General features: G+C 43.3%; 2 protein-coding genes and 2 long non-coding RNA genes across 6 annotated transcripts in view; 2 read left to right on the forward strand and 2 right to left on the reverse strand.

Annotated features, from left to right (window-relative positions):
• The window catches only part of LOC102978563 (zinc finger protein OZF), an 18230-nt gene extending 14594 nt beyond the window's left edge, over positions 1–3636 (forward strand). The window contains exon 5 of the transcript XR_008615486.1: positions 2953–3636. The gene's annotated coding sequence lies outside the window, so the exon portion shown is untranslated. The remainder of the gene's footprint in view (positions 1–2952) is intronic.
• Positions 1–19128, reverse strand: part of LOC102978360 (uncharacterized) — a 21258-nt gene extending 2130 nt beyond the window's left edge. Inside the window, exons 1-4 of one of the 3 annotated variants that reach the window (XR_008615490.1) lie at positions 18901–19128; positions 16413–16531; positions 12839–12938; positions 11958–11994 (exon numbers count right to left, since the gene is read on the reverse strand). This is a non-coding gene — a long non-coding RNA (uncharacterized lncRNA). The other 2 variants (XR_008615491.1, XR_449220.3) reach the window with 2 other exon arrangements.
• LOC102978090 (mitochondrial import inner membrane translocase subunit Tim8 A-like) lies at positions 7448–11322 on the forward strand. The gene has a single exon (XM_055078965.1). The coding sequence runs from the start codon at positions 10837–10839 to the stop codon at positions 11230–11232; it is 396 nt and encodes a 131-aa protein (XP_054934940.1). The 5' UTR covers positions 7448–10836; the 3' UTR covers positions 11233–11322.
• Positions 19129–19338: 210 nt separating the features above from the next.
• LOC114484143 (uncharacterized) lies at positions 19339–21229 on the reverse strand. The gene is made up of 3 exons (XR_003676663.2): positions 21179–21229; positions 19797–19895; positions 19339–19422 (listed from the first exon to the last, which is right to left on the reverse strand). It is a non-coding gene; the product is annotated as an uncharacterized lncRNA (long non-coding RNA).
• Between the last annotated feature and the right edge of the window lie 1090 nt (positions 21230–22319).

The raw sequence follows: 22319 nt of genomic DNA on the forward strand, positions 1-22319 counted from the left end.
GAGAGAGAGAGAGAGAGAGAGATCGATCGATCGATCCTGGAGAAAACTTCACAGAGTCAGTTCTACAGCAATGCATTGTATGTGTTCCTGAAAACCACCAAGTTATGCAAAATCCAACAGAAAATCACAAGGCCTATTGAGACCCTTGAAATACCTTCAGTAAAACATAAAAAATAAAATGGAAGCCTAATATATGTGGTAGCACAGTTTGACACGTTAAAAGTTTGAGAAAAAAAAAAAATACCGTAACGAATATGGTCCTTGACCTTCATTCTATCGTTGGCACACATGTAATTACAAACACTGGGCCCTGTAATAATTTATTTAAATAGTCCCCATCATTTCTGTTTAGTTGGTCTCTGTCTTCCCTGTAACATTTTATGGGGCATATTCTATCCTAACCATAAATATTTCACTTCAGACTTTGAAATTAACTACCCTCAGGTATCTCCATATTCTGGTGTACATGGCCACAGCAAGAATTTCTGTGCTGTCTGTGCTGTCAAGGTATGATTTTAAGGTCTGAGAAAAGTAAATAGGACTCTCCATATATCCCTGTCCAAGTATATACTGTCCGAGTGTACTGTTGATCATTCCAAGTAAAGGCAAACAAGGATTGGCTGTCTGGATCCACTGGCATAACAAAGAAAGCACCACATAAATGAGCCATGTGAAAACCTTGCTGTCTGTGGGAACTGCAAATAAAGGAATATGGGAATTAAGGACTACTGGATGGTGGGATATGACTGACTATATTATTGATGGCTCTTTAATACTGAACAAAATGCCTCTTCCATTAGGTTTTCTAACTGGGAGAAAGGGGGTATTGCAAGGACTGGTGCAAGGAATCACTAGACCTTGTTTAATATAGTCTTTTACGATATGTTGAATTCCTTTTATAGGTTCCTGTTTGAGGAGATACTACTTGATGTTGGGGAGGGGTTAAGATGAGTCTACATCTATTTTTTTATTTTTATTTTTATTTATTTATTTTTTTGCGGTACGCAGGCCTCTCACTGTTGTGGCCTCTCCCGTTGCGGAGCACAGGCTCCGGACGCGCAGGCTCAGTGGCCATGGCTCCAGGGCCCAGCCGCTCCGCGGCATGTGGGATCTTCCCGGAGCGGGGCACGAACCCGTGTGCCCTGCATCGGCAGGCGGACTCTCAACCACTGCGCCACCAGGGAAGCCCCCTACATCTATTTTGTTTGGGGTTGCTGAATGAATTTTCCCTCTATTCATAGAGATTTGGGACCGTAGTGTTTGTACAAGTTCATCCTTTCTTGGGGTTATGATTGATGTGAGAAAAATGATGGCAGCTTCACATGCAGGGCCTAAATTTGTGTCATTAGGGCCTTGTTGATTGGAATGTTCTTCCAGATTTAAAACATTTCCCCCTTTTGTGAGGAGGAAACATGTGCATTATGGGCCTCTAAGAAGTCTCTTCTGAGGATGTGTACAGGAGTGGAAGAAGGAGAAAGGAATGTGTCTCTGTGACAGGGCCAAGTTGGAATGGAGTGGGCTGAGATTTAAAAACAGTCATAAGGGTGCTTAGAAACTCCCACCATTGAAATTGTTTTAGTACTCCACAGAAGAGAATGTTTCATAGTGGTGGGATTGAGAACAGAAAGAGTGGTACCCCGTATGAATTAAAGCTCTGTCTGTTCTCAAACAATGGTGAATTCAATTCTCCAGAGTGTTAGTGAGAAGAAAGGGAGAAACCCCAGGTATTTCCTTGGAGCAGCCCTAGGCGAGACAGAAAGGAAGTTGCATAGGACCTTTGTGTGGAGAAGGGCTAGCAGGATTTTGTTTTCTCTCTGAGTGACTTTCTGAATTTATAGCAAGCTCTTTTAAAATTCGCAGGCTTTTTTTGCAATAATAGCGAAGGTACCTTTGAAGGTCTTCTGTGTTGGACGGCCTTTCATTGTAAGGTTGGAGGCGTGTTGGCCTTTTTTGGCCAGTCAGTTACTGAAGCTGTAAACTCATTATTTGAGTAGCCTTCTTCTTGGCTATTTTTATGTGGTCTTGGACAGCTGCTGTGCCAAACTGCATAAATCATGGGCATCCATGGCTGCCCAGTTTCACTGATGCCTTTTAACTAAAGTGGCAAGTTCTTAATCTAAACCATTCATGAGTTGGTATTAACATCTTCCATCCCTGAATACTGTGTGAAAGTTTTTTGAAATCTTTCAAAGAATTCAAGTACAGGTTCCTTAGGTTTTGAGTACACAGTTGGGTATGTTTCAATCAGTAATATTTGGGGAAACTTCTGGAATAACCAGTAAAGGGTTTTGGCTAAGCCTTTGGCCCTATCTTGATCTTCAGCTGTTTTCCTTTGGAAGTCTTCTATAGGTTTTTTCCAATCCATTTTATTAAGCCATTCTTTTGCTCTGCCTTCCCCTACCAGCATGTGTGTAAGTTGATAAGGATCAGAATAGCTTGGTTCATAGATTTGTATAACAAGATTAAATTGTTTGGCAAAGGAAATGAGGTCCAAAAAGGATCACAAAATTCTTTAGCTATAGCCCTAAGTTCACGTTTACTCCATGGGACAAAGACAATAAAGGGTTCAGGTGGACTTCGTTTTAATAGGGGCTGCCAGGACAGGGGGGTTGAGTGGGGTTTAGGCTCAGGAGTGTTAACTGATGGAGGAGGAGGAGGAGGGTATCTGGTGGAGAAAGAGAAAAGAGGGGGTAAGTTAAATTAAAAGGGAGTTTGGAAAGAGGTAGGTAAAGGAATGGAGGAGAAGGTGCAGAACTGAGAGGGGAATAGGAGTGGGGTAAAGAATTTCATGATTTCTTAAGTTTAGAAACAGTCTGAGTCAATTTTTAATTACAGTTTGGAGGGAAGCAATTTCCTCAGTATTATGTTTAGAGGCCTCTAAATATCAATTAAAACATGCTTTCCGGGACCTCCCTTGTGGCACACTGGTTAAGAATCTGCCTGCCAATGCAGGGGACATGGGTTTGATCCCTGGTCCGGGAAGACCCCACATGCCACGGATCAAGTAAGCCCATGCGCCACAACTACTGATCCAGCGTTCTGCAACTACTGAAGCCCACGCTCTGCAACAAGAGAAGCCACCAAATGAGAAGCCCGTGCACCGCAACGAAGAGTAGCCCCCGCTCATCGCAACTAGAGAAAGCCTGTGCGCAGCAATGAAGACCCAATGCAGCTATAAATAATAAATTTTTAAAAATATGCTTTCCATTAGTTTTCCTGTTTCTGGTAATTTTTTCTAGGCATGCATGAAGATTGACAAATTTGGGAATTTCAAAAGCTCCCCATTTTGGCCAGGGCAATTTTAAATCATACCAGGTTAAATGGACCCATCTAGATAGGTCATTACAGGATGAGGGCCCATAGGTGTTAAACACAAAGGTGACAGGGTTTTGTTTTGTTTTGAATGAGAACTTGGCATTATTCTGAGTACTCATCAAAATCAAAAGAAACCTCAAACCCGAATCTCCTACCAAGAGGCACAGATTAAAACAAAATAAAACAAACAAACAAAAAAACTCCACTCCCAAAAGGGAGGACTAAAGTCAACACTGAGAGACACCCAATTTTATTTATGATCTAAACCTTGACCAAATGAGAGTTTTGGGTTCAGGAGGACTCTCTGCAGTCTTTATGTGAGTGAAAAGATGGCTAAACGCGGGGCTTCCCTGGTGGCGCAGTGGTTGAGAGTCTGCCTGCTGATGCAGGGGACACGGGTTCGTGCCCCAGTCCGGGAAGATCCCACATGCCGTGGAGCGGCTAGGCCCATGAGCCATGGCCACTGAGCCTGCGCGTCCGGAGCCTGTGCTCCGCAACGGGAGAGGCCACGACAGTGAGAGGCCCGCGTAAAAAAAAAAAAAAGATGGCTAAACACAATGGGTCCATGTAGGTACTGAATGCCAACACCAAGTCTGAAGAAGTGCTGGAGGTCACACTGGGTAATGCCAACTACACCAAGCAATGTTAACCTAAATTTCAGAAATGGAGACCTTATTGAAATAAAGAGGCATTTATTTGTGGTTTATTAGACTACAGCCTGGGAGACAGGTTCAAGAAGCACCTGAACTATGTTCCTCTGGATTACAAAATGGAGGAAGCTTATACAGGCAAAAAACTGCAAGGGCACAGTTAGTTACATATGTTGTTTGTAAGGAATTATTTAGAGATGGCAAGAAGAGTGCTTGCTAAACAAGCATTGGTTGGGGTCTGAAATTCTTGCACTGACAAAGGGGAACCTTGAGACCATAAGGTTACACCTGGCAGATGTTGTTCTAAATATAGCTGTAGGTGTCCTGGGGTTTGGTACTTCACAGAAAGTTCAAGTTCTCAGTGGTACAGGGATGTGTCTGAGACCAGAACCTCAATAGTCTTCCCAATCCGTTTTGTACACCTGAACTATAATTACTCCTTTATGATTCCAATGTTTCCTCACTTTGCAATTTGGATGCCTTTTATTTTTCTTGCCTAGCTGCTGTGGCTAGGACTTCTATGAATGGTGGTGGGGGCACATCCTTCAAGGACTGAGGTTTAAGCCACTGGGGCCACGTACCTATTTCTCTTATCCATGAGCCTTGGAACTGTTCCCTAGTTTCCGCACACTGGTAGAAAGGCGCCCCACCCTGTCCCATACTCTCACATCTAAATGTGCTCATGGTATCCATTACAGGAGTGCAAAATCACATTGTTTTAAATGGAGTTCACATGATGTAGCCTTGAAATAAGGGGAAATCAGAACATGTGACGTTATCTTTGCCATTTGCAAAGGGCAGGGTGACTTTGAGACAGATGTGTGCCTCTGTGAGCCTGGCGCTGCCTTCCACCAGGGCAGGGATTTCAACACTCACACAGTTTGTGATTATCTAAGTGCTGAGATTCTTCCTATTTGGGGATCCAAAAGGAGGGTAGAATCCCACACCTGATTTAAACCAAATTGAAAACAAATTCATTTTTCCTTAACAATGTTCCTTCTCAGGTACAGACTTTTCCCATTTTGCACTCTCTCTGTGGCTTTTGGATTAAGAGACCTGACCCCACATCAAGCATTTGTTCAATCGCTATGGAAGGCAGTGCCCATTGATTAATATTGTGTTATTGCTACATTAAGTGAGAAGCTACTGTCTGTGCTGCCTACATAAATACTGCCCATTGTCATGCACAACCCATTGACAACATGCAGAAGTAGTCATTTTTTTGTGGAAGTGGGTCTAGTGGTGAAGGGTTGTGCTCAGAGCAGAGGACAGAAGTCAGGAAGACATGTATACCAAAGTCAAATCCTTCAAGGACTTTGAGGAAACCCCTTCTTACACTTGTTTAAGATCTATACACTTTTGGTCTCTTTTTCATGTATCAATATTCACTGAGCACCTAGCACAATGCCTGGCCCATACTAGGTGTTCAATAAATATCTACTGAATGAATGAATGCCCTCATTCAAGCAAGGTGAATATATATTATTTTATGGGTACTTAGAAATTATATAATGTTCTTTAAATCTTTGTAAAGGCTAACAGGCTGAGTCTTTTATTTGTGGGTATGAAGTGGCAAATTTGGGAAAGAGAAAATAGCAACATGTTTAGGCTGTTTTCAGTGGGTGCAGCCTCTGTGTATAATGAACGCCCCCCCCGCAGTGATTCATGATGAATGATCACACTTACCCTAGTAATTTAGCCCTGTGAGAAAGACAGCCATTGCCCAGACATCAATGCACATGACTGTACCACCACTGCCCTCTATCTTATTCATTCTAAATGTCTGGACACAACAAGGGGAGAAGCATTCAGAAACAGTGATCAGCACAATGAGAAATTTCATCTCGGGTAGGTTACACCCCAGATCTTCTCTTTCCCACAAACCTAATACTACAAGCAACTTCTTAGAAAATATTTGGACATAAAGGTAAAAGTCCAACAAATTATTTGTTCAAAAGCGTTGGGAATGAAGCTATAATAAAAATTTTGTGGCCACAATACTAAAACGGACAGGAACACACGTTGTGCTCTATTTGTAACCATGGAGATCAGCTCCAGCCCAGATGGGGCTGATGTAGGCACTGCATCCCCGCCTCAGGTGATCTTGTGGTATGGGGTACTCCCCCTCTTCAGTTCTGTGCAATCCAATTAACAAATACTGACCTGGCTCCAGCCAATCATGGCTGGATTGCCCACAAAGCCAGGTAAGCATTTTCTGGGGTGGAAGCAGGGACAGGGGAATGGGGCATTCAAGAAAGAATCAGGAAGGGAATTCCCTGGTGGTCCAGTGGTTAAGACTCCCCACTTCCACTGCAGGGGGCACGGGCTCGATCCCTGGTGGGGGAACTAAGATTCCACAAGCCATGCGGCGTGGCTAAAAAAAAAAAAATCAGAAAATCTGTACCCATCATTTTATTTATGGAGTGCTTGCTATTGCCAGGCACTGCCCCTATCACTGGATAAATAGCAATCTTTCTCTCCCTCATGGAAATTACATTTTTGCATTAATTAAAAATTTATTTTCCAACAGAATATTGTTTTTATTTTGAATTATTTGGGAGGGTACCACAATCATTTTAGTATTGTAGCCATAAAATTGTTATTATAGCTTCATTCCCAGCATGAGGTAACGACTTCTACCTTTTTGTTTGTTAAATATGTATTTATTTATTTATTTATATTTTACTTGGCCGTGTCAGGTCTTAGTTGCAGCACGCGGGATCTTCGTTACAGCGTGCAGGATCTTTAGCTGCTGCGTGTGGGATCTTTAGCTGTGGCATGCTAACTCTTAGTTGCTGCATGTGGGATCTAGTTACCTGACCAGGGATCGAACCCAGGCCTCCTGCATTGGGAGCATGGAGTCTTAGCCACTGGACCACCAGGGAAGTCCCTAAAGACTTTTACCTTTATGTCCAAATATTTTCTAAGAAGTTGCTTGTAGCATTAGGTTGAGTTTTTAAGTAGGAATGATCACTGCTGTAAGGGTGAGAGAAGTTTCACATAAATCCTAGAAGTTTGGCTTTAGGCCAAAGATGCAAAGTCAATAGCAGGAGTAATTAACAGCAGTACTATCAGGAGTTAGGTGTCACCATGCTGAGTCTGAGGTATTGCAGGCACCTCTAAGTGGAGGTGTTAAGTGGGCATGTGAAAATATACACCTGGAGTTCAGGGAAGGAGGGGGTTCATGTAAAGTTACCCATAAGCAGGAGATTGGCACGTGGACTATGTCAGACTTAAGAGGAACACCCCACAGGTTATGTGGCAATGCCATTAAGGCTGAAGGGAGGGTATTCAGCATGGACTGGCTCACTTGCCTGGACCCCTGGACAGGGGTGGTGGCTGTCATCATCACTAAGACAGGTTAGGAAGTACAGCGACCATGAGACAGAGTGTGTGTGTGTGCATGAGTGTGGGGGGGGGGTGGGGGGGGAGGCTGTCATCATCACTAAGACAGGTTAGGAAGTACAGTGACCGAGAGAGAGAGAGAGAGAGAGAGAGAGAGAGGTGTGTGCATGTGCGTGTGTGTGTGGTGTGGGAGCTGGCCTCAGATAAAGACCCAGAAGTGACACGAAATTCCAAGGAGGTGAATAAGAGATTTATTGAGAGGCAAAGCAGTAAATGGAATCAGATGACACTGAGATAAGACCTGGTGCTGTTTTCCTCTCTACAGGCTCAGAGTTTTGTGATAACTCCTGGTGAAGCCTAAAGAGTGTCAGACTGGATGACAGATTAGCTAAAGAGTAAATAAGGTCAATTTCTACCAAACATACAAAGAAGAACTTATACCAATCCATCTCAAAGTCTTCCAAAAGACTGAAGAGGATGGAACACTCCCAAAGTCATTCTATGAAGCCACCACCACCCTGATACAAAAACCAGACAAAAACACCACCAAAAAAGAAAATTACAGGCCAATATCGTTGATGAATATAGATGCAAAAATTCTCCACAAAATATTAGCAAACCGAATCCAACAACACATAAAAAAGATCATACAACAGGATCAAGTTGGATTCATCCCACGGTCACAAGGATGGTTCAACATATGTAAATCAATCAATGTAATACACCACATCAACAAAAGAAAAGACAAAAACCACATGACCATCTCAATAGATGCAGAAAAAGCATTTGATAAAATTCAACATCCATTCATGATAAAAACTCTCACCAAAGTGGGTATAAAGGGAACATATCTCAACATAATAAAAGCTATTTATGGGACCTCCCTGGTGGCGCAGTGTTTAAGAATCTGCCTGCCAATGAGGGGGACATGGGTTCGAGCCCTGGTCCAGGAAGATCCCACATGCCACGGAGCAAGTAAGCCTGTACGCCACAACTACTGAGCCTGTGCTCTAGAGCCCGCGAGCCACAACTACTGAGCCCGCGTGCCAAAACTACTGAAGCCCATGTGCCTAGAGCCCGTGCTCTGCAAAAAGAGAAGCCACCACAATGAGAAACCCACGCACTGCAACAAAAAGTAACCCCCACTCACTGCAACTAGAGAAAGCCCGCGTGCAGCAACAAAGACCCAACGCAGCCAAAAAAAAGCTACTTATGACAAACCCACAGCCAACATAATACTCAATGGTGAAAAGCTGAAAGCCTTCCTGTTAAAATCTGGAACAAGACAAGGATGCCCACCCTCACCACTTCTATTCAACATAGTATTGGAAGTCCTAGCCAGAGCAATCAAACAAGAAAAAGTATCCAAATTGAAAGGAAAGATGTAAAATTCTCATTATATGCAGATGACATGATACTATATATTGAAAACCCTAAAGACTCCACACAAAAACTACTAGAACTGATAAATGAATTCAGCAAGGTAGCAGGATACAAGATTAACACACAGAAATCAGTTGCACTTCTTTACACTAACAATGAAATATCAGAAAGGGAAAGCAAGAAAACAATCCCTTTTACAATTGCATTAAAAAAATTAAAATACTTAGAAATAAACCTGATCAAGGATGTGAAAGACTTATATGCTGAGATCTATAAAACACTGATAAAAGAAACTGAAGATGATTCAAAGAAATGGAAAGCTATCCCATGCTCTTGGGTTAGGAGAATTAATAGTGTTAAAATGGCCATACTACCCAAAGCGATCTACAGATTCAATGAAATCTCCATCAAATTACCCATGACATTTTTCACAGAACTAGAACAAAAAAATTCTAAAATTTATATGGACCCATAAAAGACCCATATTGCCAAAGCAATCCTGAGGAAAAAGAACAAAGCTGGAAGCATAACCCTCCCACACCACAGACAATACTACAAAGTTATAGTCATCAAAACAGCATGGTACTGGCATAAAAACAGACACATGGATCAATGGAACAGAAGAGAGAGCCCAGAAATAAACCCACACACCTATGGTCAATTAATTTTCAACAAAGGAGGCAAGAATATACAATGGAAAAAAGACAGTCTCTTCAGGAAGTGGTGGTGGGAAAGCTGGACAGCCACATGTAAATCAATGAAGTTAGAACACTCCCTCATACCATAAACAAAAATAAACTCAAAATGGCTTAAAGACTTAAACATGAGACATGATACCATAAAACTCTTAGAAGAGAACATATGCAAAACATTCTCTGACATAAACCATAGCAATGTTTTCTTAGGTCAGTCTTCCAAGGCAAAAGAAATAAAAGCAAAAATAAACAAATGGGACCTAATCAAACTTATAAGCTCTTGCACAGCAAAGGAAACCATGAAAAAAACGAAAAGACAACCTAGGGACTGGGAGAAAATATTTGCAAACAATGTGATTGACAAGGGCTTAATTTCCAAAATATACAAACAGCTCATACAACTCAATAACAACAAAAACCAAATAACCCAACAAAAAAAATGGACAGAGACCTAAATAGACTTTTCTCCAGAGAACATACAGATGGTCAATAGGCACATAAAAAGATGCTCAACGTCGCTAATTGGTAGAGAAATGAAAATCAGAACTATAATGTGGTATCACCTCACACTGGTCAGAATGGCCATCATGAAAAAGTCAACAAATAAATGCTGGAGAGGGTGTAGTGAAAAGAAAACCCTCCTACGCTGTTGGTGGGTATGTAAGCTGGTAAAGCCACTATGGGGAACAGTATGGAGCTTCCTTAAAAAACTAAAAATAGAGTTACCATATGATCCAGCAATCCCACTCCTGGGCATACATCTGGAGAAAATGCTAATTCAAAAAGGTACATGCACCCCTATGTTCACAGCAGGACTATTTACAATAGCCAAGACATGGAAACTACATAAATGTCCAACAGATGGAAGGATAAAGATGTGGTGTGTGTGTATACACACACACACACACACACACACACACACACACACACACACACACAGGAATACTACTCAGCCATAAAAAAGAATGAAATAATGCTATCTGCAGCTACATGGATGGACCTAGAGGTTATCATACTAAGCAAAATAAGCCAGAAAGAGAAAGACAAATACCATATGATATCCCTTATACGTGGAATCTAAAATATGATACAAATGAACTTATTACAAAACAGAAACAGGGGCTTCCCTGGTGGCACCGTGGTTAAGAAGCCGCCTGCCAATGCAGGGGACACGGGTTCGAGCCCTGGTCTGGGAAGATCTCACATGCCACGGAGCAACTAACCCTGTGCACCACAACTACTGAGCCTGTGCTCTAGAGCCCTCGAACCACAGCTACTGAGCACGCGCGCCACAGCTACTGAAGCCTGTGCACCTAGAGCCCGTGCTCCGCAACAAGGGAAGCCACCACAATGAGAAGCCCACGCACCCCAACAAACAGTAGCCCCCACTCACCACAACTAGAGAAAGCCCGTGCACAGCAACGAAAACCCAATGCAGCCAAAAATAAATGGTAATAAATAAAATATTAAAAAACAAAACAAAACAGAAGCAGACGCAAAGGTTGGTGAGTTGGTGCGGAGTTCATCTCGGCACGTGTGGCCGTGCTGGGATGGATTCCTCCTCATCTTCCTCCGCAGCGGGTTTGGGCTCGGTTGACTGGCAGCTGCAGCATTTCATGGAGGTAGAGACTCAGAAGCAGTGCTTCCAGCAGCTGGTGCACCAGATGACGAAACTTTGTTGGGAAAAGTGCATGGACAAGCCTGGGCCAAAGTTGGACAGTCCGGCTGAGGCCTGTTTTGTGAACTGCATTGGGCGCTTCATTGATACAAGCCAATTCAACTTGAATCGACTGGAACAGACCCAGAAATCCAAGCCAGTCTTCTCAGAAAGCCGTTCTGACTGACCTCAGCATTACCTCTTTGGAAAAGGAAGGTAGTTCAAGAAATGAAGAGCAGTTGATGGGATGGTTGAAGAAAAGGCTATGGGGGGATCGGCTCCCACCTTTGTCACTCTTGGGACATCCTGTCATTTGAGAATGAACAAAGACCAATTTTTTTGTGTGTGTGTTGGGGGGGTTTAAGGGTCAAATGTGTTTGGGTTTGTGTTTTTTAATGCTAATCTTGGGAAAACAAATGACAGATGAATGGAAAATTCTACTAGATGTATATTACTGTATAAGGGATGAAGCTTTTCTCATAGTCCCATTAACTGCTCCCTACAATTTTAATAGTGGAACTGCTATATAATTTGATAGTGGGACCACATAGGTAATAATCTGTTAGTTGTGTGGATTCGTTTCAGATTTCTAGAGAGATTGACATACATCTTTGTGTCTCTCAGAAAGGGCAGCAGCAGGGGAAAGAGTAATTTGGTACTTGACTGTAGGCCTCCTTATCTAGTGTTTGACTATCAGTGCTGGAAAAAAAGATGTATGGAATATTCATACAGTACATTTCACCTTTCTAGATTATTTCTCTCCCTTATACTGTGATTCAGTTAAATATCTATATAAAGTACAGTCTTGAGCTAGTACAGGTAGACTGAGAGTCTAGAGGCCCTTGGTTAAAGAAATCTAGCCAGTGAACATAATTCTCATAATAAACTGCCAAAAGGAAGAAGTTAACTTACCCTGTATATTGGGGTCCAAAAAAATTTAAAGATGTGCCTAAATGAAAAAATAAGTTATAAAGATTTAGGCCACTCAAAAACTAAGAGCAGTTTCAGGTAGAGGTGCATGCCTAAGGTAAATCAGCATAGTTTCCGTTTAGCGCGTTCTTTTAATCACTGAAATAAAAGATTCTACCAGAAAAAAAAAAACAAAACAGAAACAGAAACAGACTCACAGATATAGAAAACAAACTTACGGTTACCAAAAGGGAAAGGGAGTGGAGGGAGGGATAAATTAGGAGCTTAGGATAAACAGATACAAACTACTATATACAGATAAACAACAAGGTCCTACTGTAGAGCACAGGGAACTATATTCAACATCTTGTAATAAACCATAATGGAAAAGACAAGAGTAAATGAGGTCAGCTGGGAGTCTCTTGGGCTGTGGTGGGAGAGGTGGGGTTGGGCTTTGAATGAGAGGAGCTAGATAGAAAAAAGGTGTGACTGGCGTAGAGTCAGCACATGCAATACTGGAGAAGACGTAGGGCATGTGACTTCCACACAAGGTCAAAACCTGTGTTCCTGTTTTATTGGGTTGGCCAAAAAGTTCGTTCGGGTTTTCCGGTAAGATGCTACCGAAAAACCCGAACCAACTTCTCTGGCCAACCCAGTATTTTGTAACTCTTGCAGTTTTAGGTTTTTCTGTATATGTCTATGATCCATAGTTATTTAATTTTTATAAGTTCTCTTTGCATACCCAATTGCATACCCAACTGCTACCACACACTGATCTAACAAATCATTCTTTCTATACCAAATTGCTTTTGTTCCTTCACTGAAAAACAAGTGATCAGTTGTGTGTATGTTTATTTCTAGACCTCCTATTCCCTTACATTTACCTATTTGTATTTACGCTAGCACTTTCTTGTTTCCAGGTTGTTTTGGCTATTCTTGGTCCTTTGCACTTGCATTTTCATTGTAGAATCCACTTCACAATTTCTATTAAAAAAAAAAAAAAAGAGCTTACCGAGATTTTGACTTGGATTTCACTTAACACATAGATCAATTTAGAAGGAACTATTGAGTGTTACAATCCATAAATGTGAGATATCTCTCCTTTTACTTGGGTCTTAATTTTTTTTTCTCTAATTTTTAAAATTCTGTTTACCCATCTTGCATGTATTTTCTACATCTGATGGTATGCTAAATTTTAATTGTATTGACTGTATTTTCTTATTTTTTTGTATTTTTCCTACTCTGGCCTTTGGGGCCTTATTCCTAGCGAGGCTATCCCTCTCAGAGCTAGCTAATTCCTGCAGGTAACAAATTCCTCCCCTATAAGCATGCTTGTTATACACAAACCGACCAATCTAGAGCCCACACCCCCAACCATAACCTTATCAAACTCACACACCAAACCAATAATCCTCCCTGCCCTATACCGTACCTAGCTCTGGTATAGGTACCTAGCTCTGGTACCTATACCAGAGCTAGGTACGGGACAACTAGGGTCCACCCTTCCAAAATGGAGCCCGCTGAAAAATTTCAAACTGTCTGTCTTAGTCTTATAGGTCTGCTATAACAGAACACCATAGACTGGGTGATTTATGAAGAACAGACATTCATTTATCCCAATTCTGGTGACTGGAAGTCCTCCAATGCCATAAAGGTGCCTCACGATTGGGTGAAGGTCCTCTTCTGGGTGGCAACTAGGGATGACCCCTGTAGCCCAGAGTCTGCCAGAATTTTTCAAGGCTGTGAGCCATGCTCTTCTTGACCTGCCTCCTGAGCAGAAGGTGGAGGCCCAGCATATGTGGCCCAGTATGACATGCTGTGCTTCCTGTTTCTAGGGAACCGTGTAAATGTCCTTCTTCATAATAACTTCCATGTCTGCATGTCTCACAGTGCATGATTAAAACAAGTCCCTGGTACATTTCAACACAGACATTTGGGGCAGGGAGGGGGGATCTGAAGTTCTCAACTGTTTATTGCTATTGCAAATAGAATGGTTTCTTTTATATGGATCTTGAATTCTTCAAGCTTCAGATACTCAGTCGTTCTAGCAGGTTTTTTTGGTTAATGTTATGTTTTGTTTTTTATTGAAGTATAGCTGATGTACAATGTTATATAAATTATAGGAGTACAATATAGTGATTCTCAATTTTTAAAGGTTGTACTCCATTTATAGAGTTATAGAATATTGGCTATATTCCCTGTGTTATACAATATACCCTTGTAGCTTATTTTGTACATCACAGTTTGTACCTCTGATTCCCCTACCCTTATATGGCCCCTCCCCACTTCCCTTTCCTCACAGGTAACCACTAGTTTGTTCTCTGTATCTGTGAGTCAGCTTCTTTTTTGTTATATTCACTAGTTTGTTGTATTTTTAAGATTCCACATATAAGTGATATCATACAGTATTTGTCTTTCTCTATCTGACTTATTTCACTTAGCATAATACCCTCCAAGTCCATCCATGCTGTTGCAAATGGCAAAATTTCATGCTTTTTTATGGCTGAGTAGTAGTCCATTGTATATGTTTATTCTGGGTCATGCTTTGTTTGGAGATCCCATAGAGTTTTCTCCATAGATCAGTTTTATTTTTTCCTTAACAATGTGAGTAATTTTACTTTTTATTGCCTCATTATTGTGACTATAACCTCCATCTCAATACTGAATAGAAGTCTAGTTTTATTAAAATTTCCAGTATAATATTGAACCAAAGTCTTGCTTAATTCGGCTTTGTCTTATTTTTCTACTTTCTTAAGGGACAACATGACATTAAGTTGAGGCCATTCTTTTTGCATATGTGTTTGGTCTATAAATTTAAAAATTACAAATAAAAATATAGGTATTTACTCCATTAAAAAAAAGCTTCACAGTGAAACCTAGACTGGTATTTGAACAATATTCAGGTATTACAGCCGACTCAAGTTGATATATAAAATTAATCATCACAAGTCCACCTCTTGTCAACTTGGCACCATACAAACTTAAACCACTCCTTATCTCCAAATAAAGACAACAACAAGGTCATGATACAACTATCCTGTGTACAACCAAAAATACAATAACTCCTTCTTCAGAAAGGAGACAGTTTCCCTGGGTAACATTCACTCTCCTCCTTGATATCCTATAACCAAATACTATTATATAAATTTAACAATACTTAAATACTGTGATGTGAAGTCAACACATCTTCTGATAAATGATAAGGGGGTGAAAGAAGGAAGAAAAAGATATTGGCTGTACACACACATTCATGACAAAAATTAGGAAGAAATACTCACGACATTACTGATTACTATCCTCACTTCTGTTAATGGTCACATGAGCTAACTAATATGTAGCTCTTCCACAATCCATTCTATGTTCCTTTTGTCCTCAGCAGCACCTCGAATGGTCATTTTTTATTCCCTGGTGGGGTGACCAAAGCATTCTTTCCTGAAGGGTCTGGGCCATGAGTTGTCCTGCCTGAAGTAGGCTGTGGATAGTTTTCCATTGACTTTACCATAGATCATGACAAGACATCTTAAGGGATCTCTGCATTCCAGAAACACACTTCCTTTATGCAAGTAGCAGTGAGAAGTATAGTACAATTTGCACCTGATAATCAGATTCAGTCACCAGAGCCAGCACACTAACTCTTACTTTGCCTGTTGATTCAGAAGCATGAGTAGTGCAAAGTGGCAGACTGGCAGTGTTACTCTCCAGGACAACAGAATCATTCTACTGTGGTAGTGAAAGCACTCTTCCCTTTGCAACTAAGATCTCTACACAATCAGTGCTTCATGAAGGCAGGAAGCAAAAATTTTCCCTAGTGCCTCTCTATGGATAACTGTCAGTGGTGCCACTCACATATCTACCCCTTGATTCCTGGACCAGAGGACTCTGTCCATCAATCCAGGCTATGGGACAAATAGTCCTATTTGTTGTTTGATGATTCAGAGCCTATACAGCTTCCTGGGGAATCTTTCCCTGGCCCTCCAAGTATTGCCACATAGCAATCTGCCCAGGCCACAGGAAACATGTGAGGATCATGTAGACACCAGGGACCTTTGAACCGAGACTGTGCTATTTAGGAAGATCCCTGGGTGGCACTGATGACAAATGCCATGTAGGGGTCTGCCTGACTCACCCTCTCTTCTGAGAACAGCCCTGCTAACTGGGCTGTGGGGACACCTGACCTCACCAGGCTGGGCCGGTCAGCTTCCCTCCTGTGGAATCTGGAACAGGGACCTCAGACTGAGGCCCGAGGGTGCTGGGCACTGGGATGGGGGCTGGTGTTCAGAAGGACATTGTTTCTATCCCACCAATCACTGCTACAGACACAGGGAGACCAGGCAGGAGAAGGGACCAGAAAACTGCAGGACCTGTGGGGAGGAGGAAAGGTGACTCCTGTGACCTTTCTGATCAGCCCAGAAACAAGGTGGGTGGGGTCCCCCACAGGTGTGAGAGCTGAGCACTTACCCAGTGAGACCAGAAGCTCAAAGTCTCCAGCATCACCTCCTGGTACAGAGTCCTCTGGTCCAGGTCAAGTTGTCTCCACTCCTCTTGGTCACAGCCACATTCTTAAAGGTCACCACCACCTGGAGAGTCAGACACAGGTAGTGGTGTTGGCCTTGTGCACTTGGATGGGATCAACCCTGTCACTCTGTTGCTGGTGAAGATGCAGAGAGACCCCGGCTTGAATCACTGAGGCCTCCGGATCGCCAAGTTCTGTGTTGGGCTCAAGGGGGAAGCAGATGCAACCTTGGGACACAATGCAATTATGGCTCAGAGAAAAGCCTCCCATGAAGGAAGTCACTGGAGGTGACACAGACAGTGTCACAGTGACACAGACAATGGCGTTCCAAGAGGACTGGGGAGAGATGGTAAGTGCTCTGGGAAAAATTATCATGATGATAATTCCAACAATGGTAACAGTAAAGTGATAGCAGCTAAGCCTCCCTGGTCCTCACAGTGCACCTGCCCCAAGTTGAGGCCTTTACACAATAAGATCCCTTGCTCGGGAGCCAGACTTCCAGGGTTTGAATCAAGACTCTGGAATTTGACACTTCCTGCCAGTGCGACCACAGAGAGGACATCCCATCATTTCTCTAAGCTTCGATTTCTGCATCAATACAACAATCAGTCCCACTTCACCAGGCAGTTTGGAGACCTAAAGAGAAAATGTTTACGTGGCAGGTGCTGGACTGCCTGGCACAGTTACGTGTTCAATGTATTTTGTGACTCTTAGTAATCCTCCCACAGCCCATGAGGTAAATGCCATCATCACCTCCGTGTCACAGCCAGAGGTCTGAGCCCCAGACAGCTCTAGAAAATCAGCCACAACCTCAAATTTAAGGAGCAGAAGTGGGAATTGAACATCCAGTAAAAGCAGGAACAGAGTTGCCAGAAGATTGGCAGGTGGGAGCAGGGGTACCTTAGCCAGAATTATTATAAAACAGCCAGGAAAAGACTATCTTAAGAGGTGACACTGATGCACAGGAAGGGTGAGGAGAGACAGCCCTGCAGAGAACTGGGAACAGGGCCCCAGACAAAGAGAAGTGCAAGTTGAAGCTGCAAACTGGGCAGGAGTTTTACAAGTTCAGGACTGCCTGGCCATGTGCAGTGAATGAGGGAAAAATGGAGGGAAAAAAGCTTGGGGGTAAGCAAGGGGCAGATCAAGTAGAGAGCGCCCTGTGGGCCATAGTTGGGAGAAAGACTGTATTTATTGTAAGTGTGAGGCAAGCACCTGAGGGGGAGACCCATTCATTCACTGAACCATTGTTGAGTACAAAGCCCAGGCTGTTGTTCTAGGTCCTGAGCAGCAACAGGTGCTCATGCTCGGGGGCTGGGAAGAGATCCTAAACAAGCAACTAAATAAATGAGCAAGACAATGTCACGGGGACCCAAAGATTCCAAAGTCAAGAAAATAGCGCGAGAAGACAAGAGGTTACAGGCTGCTTTCGACAGGGCACCAGGGAAAGCCTGTTTCAGGACAGCACACTGGAGTGAGTCTGATATAAAGTGAGGAAGGAGCCAAGTGAATGGGAAGTTCACAAATAAGACAAGTCCTGACAGCAGTCAGGACTATGATGAGGGTACTCAGGGCCACGGCTATGGAGTTACCCAGGACCTCTTGTGTTTTTGTGTCCAAAGGGACACCAAACTCCTGCACATTATCGTCACTTACCATATGTAACTGAACCTCAAACAGGAAAACAGATTCAGTGGGAAGCCAGTTCCACTGGCTGTAAACTGGAAGACAAATTCCTTGGCCTTCTGGGCACCCTGCCTGTCCTGACACCTCTTCTGTCCTAGCAGAGCTGCAATCCCCAAGCTGCTGCAGGCTACTCCGGCCTCTTCCCCACCCCAGCCCTTATCTTTGTAGAGATTTCACAGCTGGGGAGCCCAAGGGTCAGATTCCCCCAGGAATGAGCCTCTAAGATCAACAAAGGCTCAGGAGGCATCTCCGTGGAAAGAGAGCCAGAGCCATGCTCCCTGCACCGTGCTAGACGCGGGGGGATACACGTCACCCATGTGCTTTTTCTAGTTCCCTCAAACCCAGTTGGAGGAACTTTAATATTCCTGTTTTGTGCCCGAGAAAACAGAAACCAAGGGCAACAGGGAAAGCTGCTAAAGGTCCTCGACTCGGGAAGGGGCGGGGCCGCAACACACAGAAAGGTCTCCGGACTGTGCGGCCTGCGCTCCTCCCACGCCAGCGGTATGGGGTCAGGGGGATTCGAGAAGCCACATCTCTCCCTACCACACAGCGTCCCACTGACTTGACAGAAATGGGACCCTCCGCGTGAAGCCCCTAACCTGGATTCCCACCCGGAGCACAAGCGACCCCATCCCGAGGCTCCGACAAACAAGGTGACGACTCACAGGACACCACAATCCTGCAGAGAAGCGCGCCTCGGCCACGTGGGTGGGGTCCGAGCGGGCGTGGCCTGGTGCACAGTCCACTCACCTGCGCCGGGGTCACCAGCGCCGCCATCGCACCGCGGGGAGCGTAGGGCCACGTGAGGGCGCCGGAGACCGGCGGCAGCGGGCTTAGCTGACCCTCCCCCAGGTCGTACAAAGGCACAGGTGGGCCCTACTGGCTGTCCTCCCCGCTCCGTCCCTAAGCCCCGGGAAGAGCTCGTAGTGGGTGGGGACACACCAGCCGCACCACAAAGAAAAGCCCGCTCGTCAGGCGCAGGAAGTCCCACCCCTGACAACGCGAGCCAGTAACGCCCCTTTTCTGTGACGCCATCAGTCCGGCCCTCACAGCCATCCCGCAAAGCACAGCCTGCTGGGTAGTGTAGTTGTTTTTTAAAAAATATTTTATTTATTAACTCATTCATTCATTCATTATGCGCTACGTCTTCGTTGGGGCCCGCGGGCTTCTCTGGTTGTGGCGCGCGTGGTAGCGTAGTTCTTGTTCTGTAGCAGGCCGGGAGAGGGTCTCTGTTCCTTCTGGGAGCCTGGGGCCCAGAGGCCTGGAGAGGAGCTGGCGAAGGAAATGCAGAGGCTCTAATGAAGGAGGCGAGGCATGGGATGTTCCTAAAGGGGACGATCCAGATTTCCCTGTTGTGTTTTTTGCGTCTTGTCATTTAAGATGCTCGGAACATAACAAGTGCACATACTGTATTGTAAATTTTTTAATGTTCGTATTCTGCTGCCTCAGCATCCCCAAAGACTGGCTGTGAGCACATCCCCACCCCACCCCGGGTGACTGGGTACACCAGAGTGATGAGGCTGTGGCCCCAACTCAAGTTCCCCTTCTTGTCCTCCCATGACTTAGTGACATTCCAACCTACCAATGAAATCCCCTCATGACTTTTGCCTGGGTACTCCACCCTGATCCCCAGTAATGGCACTTACCTAGGGGCCCCACTCTTCTCCTGCTTCGTTGAGAATGCTCCCCAGGTGCTCCTCCTATATGGCTCCTGTGTGGGGTGGCATGCCAGTCTCTTCTCGGACCTGTGAATATAATAAATCCTTTATATGCCTCTAAGGGTACAATTTCCACAACTGTGTTGTAGTGCTCCATAAAGACCCCATAAGTGGGACTTACTTTTCTCTTCACCATATGGGGGAGTAACACATGATATGATATCACTCAGATACAAAGTACCTTCAATCATAGCCGCAAACTAATAAACATTATCTTGTTCCTTTTCAAATACATGTGGATGGAAGCTTTACAATCAGTTTTGTGAGTTTCAGTATGTTTGCTCAGAGTCAAGAGAGAAAGGCCTTCACACATGGCCATTACTGGGATGTTGGGGAGAAAGAGGTTGGGTGTCCCTGAAAAAGATGGACAGTAGTGAAATCTTTTCTATAAACTTTTAAATAAATTGATGAAGTTCATCAAAAGTAAGTTGGGAAAATATAGGGTAGATTTTTTTTTAATGAGGGTGCTTTGACATAAATTATAATTTTAAGCATATGTTATTATCCAAGTATCTTTATTTTGTCCCTTCTGTTTTTTTAAGATGTATTCCCTTTAAAGGGAGATATTGTTTTGTAGACTGCATTCAGCAAACAGGAACACAAAGGAAAACCTGAATGCACACACTGCAATGTCACTCAGTCACAAACTGCATGCTTTTTTTTTTTTTCTGGCCAGGCTGCACGGATTTCGGGGATCTTAGCTCCGCGACTAGGGATAGAACCTGGGGCCATGGCAGTGAAAGTGCCAAGTCCTAACTACTGGACCGCCAGGGAATTCCCAATAAACTGCACTGCTCTTCAACTTTATGTAGCTCAAAGCTTCAGAGATAATTTTGTAGGCTTCAGTATGTGCAATCAAGGAACAATTTAAAAAGAGTTAAGCCAAGATCATGATAGGGGAAATGGATGATATCTGTCAGGATGCCAAGTAGGAAGTAGATGATGTGGCATTCTGCCTGTTTCCCACACAAAATAATTCTTTCCTGCATGAGTACATCTCAGTGTTTCTGTTGAAACCCCAGCAAGTCAAACTATTTTTTCCATATATTTCTAACTCAGTTTCCTGAAATAGATACTGCTATGGTCTCAATGTTTGTTTCCCCCTCAATTCTTATGTTCAAAACCTAATGCCTAATGTCATGATATTAGGACATAGGATCCTTGGTAGGTGGTTAGGTCAGAAGGGCTCTACCCTCATGAAAGTAACTAGTGCCCTTATAAAAGAGGGCCCGGAAAGTTCACTGCATTTACAATGTGAGGACATGGCAAGAAGAAGGAGGCTATCTATGAAACAGGAAGTGGGCTCTCACCAGACACTGAATCCATGGGAAACTTGAGTTTGGACTTCCAGCCTCCAGAGCTGTGAGAAATAAATGCCTGTTGATTATAAGCCACCCAGTATATGATGTTTTCTTACAGCAGTTGGAATGGACTAAAACAGATAAAATTAATTTTAAAATATGAGACTTATCTGGGACTTCCCTGGCAATAGAGTGCTTAAGATTCAGCACTCCCAATGCGGAGGGCATGGATTCGATCCCTGGTCGGGAAACTAAGATCCTGCTTGCTGCATGGCGCAGCCAAATAAATAAATAAATAATAAAATAAAATAAAATAAGATGGACTTCCCTGGTGGTCCAGTGGGTACTCCATGCTCCCAATGCAGGGGGCCTGGGTTCGAACCCTGGTCGGGGAACTAGATCCCCCATGCATGCCACAACTAAGAGTTCCCATGCCACAACTAAGAGTCCACAAGCCGCAACTAAGAGCCCACATGCCACAACTAAAAAAGATCCCGCATGCCACAACTAAACATGCCACAACAAGGATCACACACACTGCAACTAAGACAGGGCACAGCCTAAATAAATAAATATTTTTAAAAAATAATAAAATAAAATAAGAGACTTATCTGAAAAGAAGAGCCACTTACTAAATGTTTTTTCCTACTAGGAGAGTGGCTACCACGATCACAGTCTTAGCATGTGTGCAACAGGTGCACCTTATCCCTGAGATAAACATTTCATTATTGTTTGAGCATGATGTTAGTGGTCCAAATAATTATCCTGAAAAATTGCTAAATAGAGTTGAGGGATCAAGCTCTTGCCTCCCTGATCTTTACAAACTGTATTTTGAGGTAATTGAACAGAAGATTATGGAAAAACTCTTCTTTACAGAGGATTTCTAGCTAATAAATGCAGAAATAGCAGTAGAAGTAGGTGAAATGTTTCAACAGCTTATAAAATAATCAACGACCCAATTATCATCAGTGCATGCTGATACAATAGATAAAAGATGCATGGAAACTTGGTTCCTGGAGAGAAACGCTAATAACATTGGAACCCAAACACAAAAGAGAGACACCCAGACATCAGAACAGGCTTATGTGATACAGTCACAATTTCTTAGCATTGTGTGTGGAGTATTATGGCCAAAGGATGAATCTGAATT

Source organism: Physeter macrocephalus, chromosome 17 (genome assembly GCF_002837175.3).
Source record: "Physeter macrocephalus isolate SW-GA chromosome 17, ASM283717v5, whole genome shotgun sequence".
Taxonomy (NCBI): domain Eukaryota; kingdom Metazoa; phylum Chordata; class Mammalia; order Artiodactyla; family Physeteridae; genus Physeter; species Physeter macrocephalus.

Bases quoted from the DNA above. Each gene is read 5' to 3' on its own strand.
- LOC102978090 (XM_055078965.1), top strand. From the start codon at position 10,837: ATGGTAATAAATAAAATATTAAAAAACAAAACAAAACAGAAGCAGACG.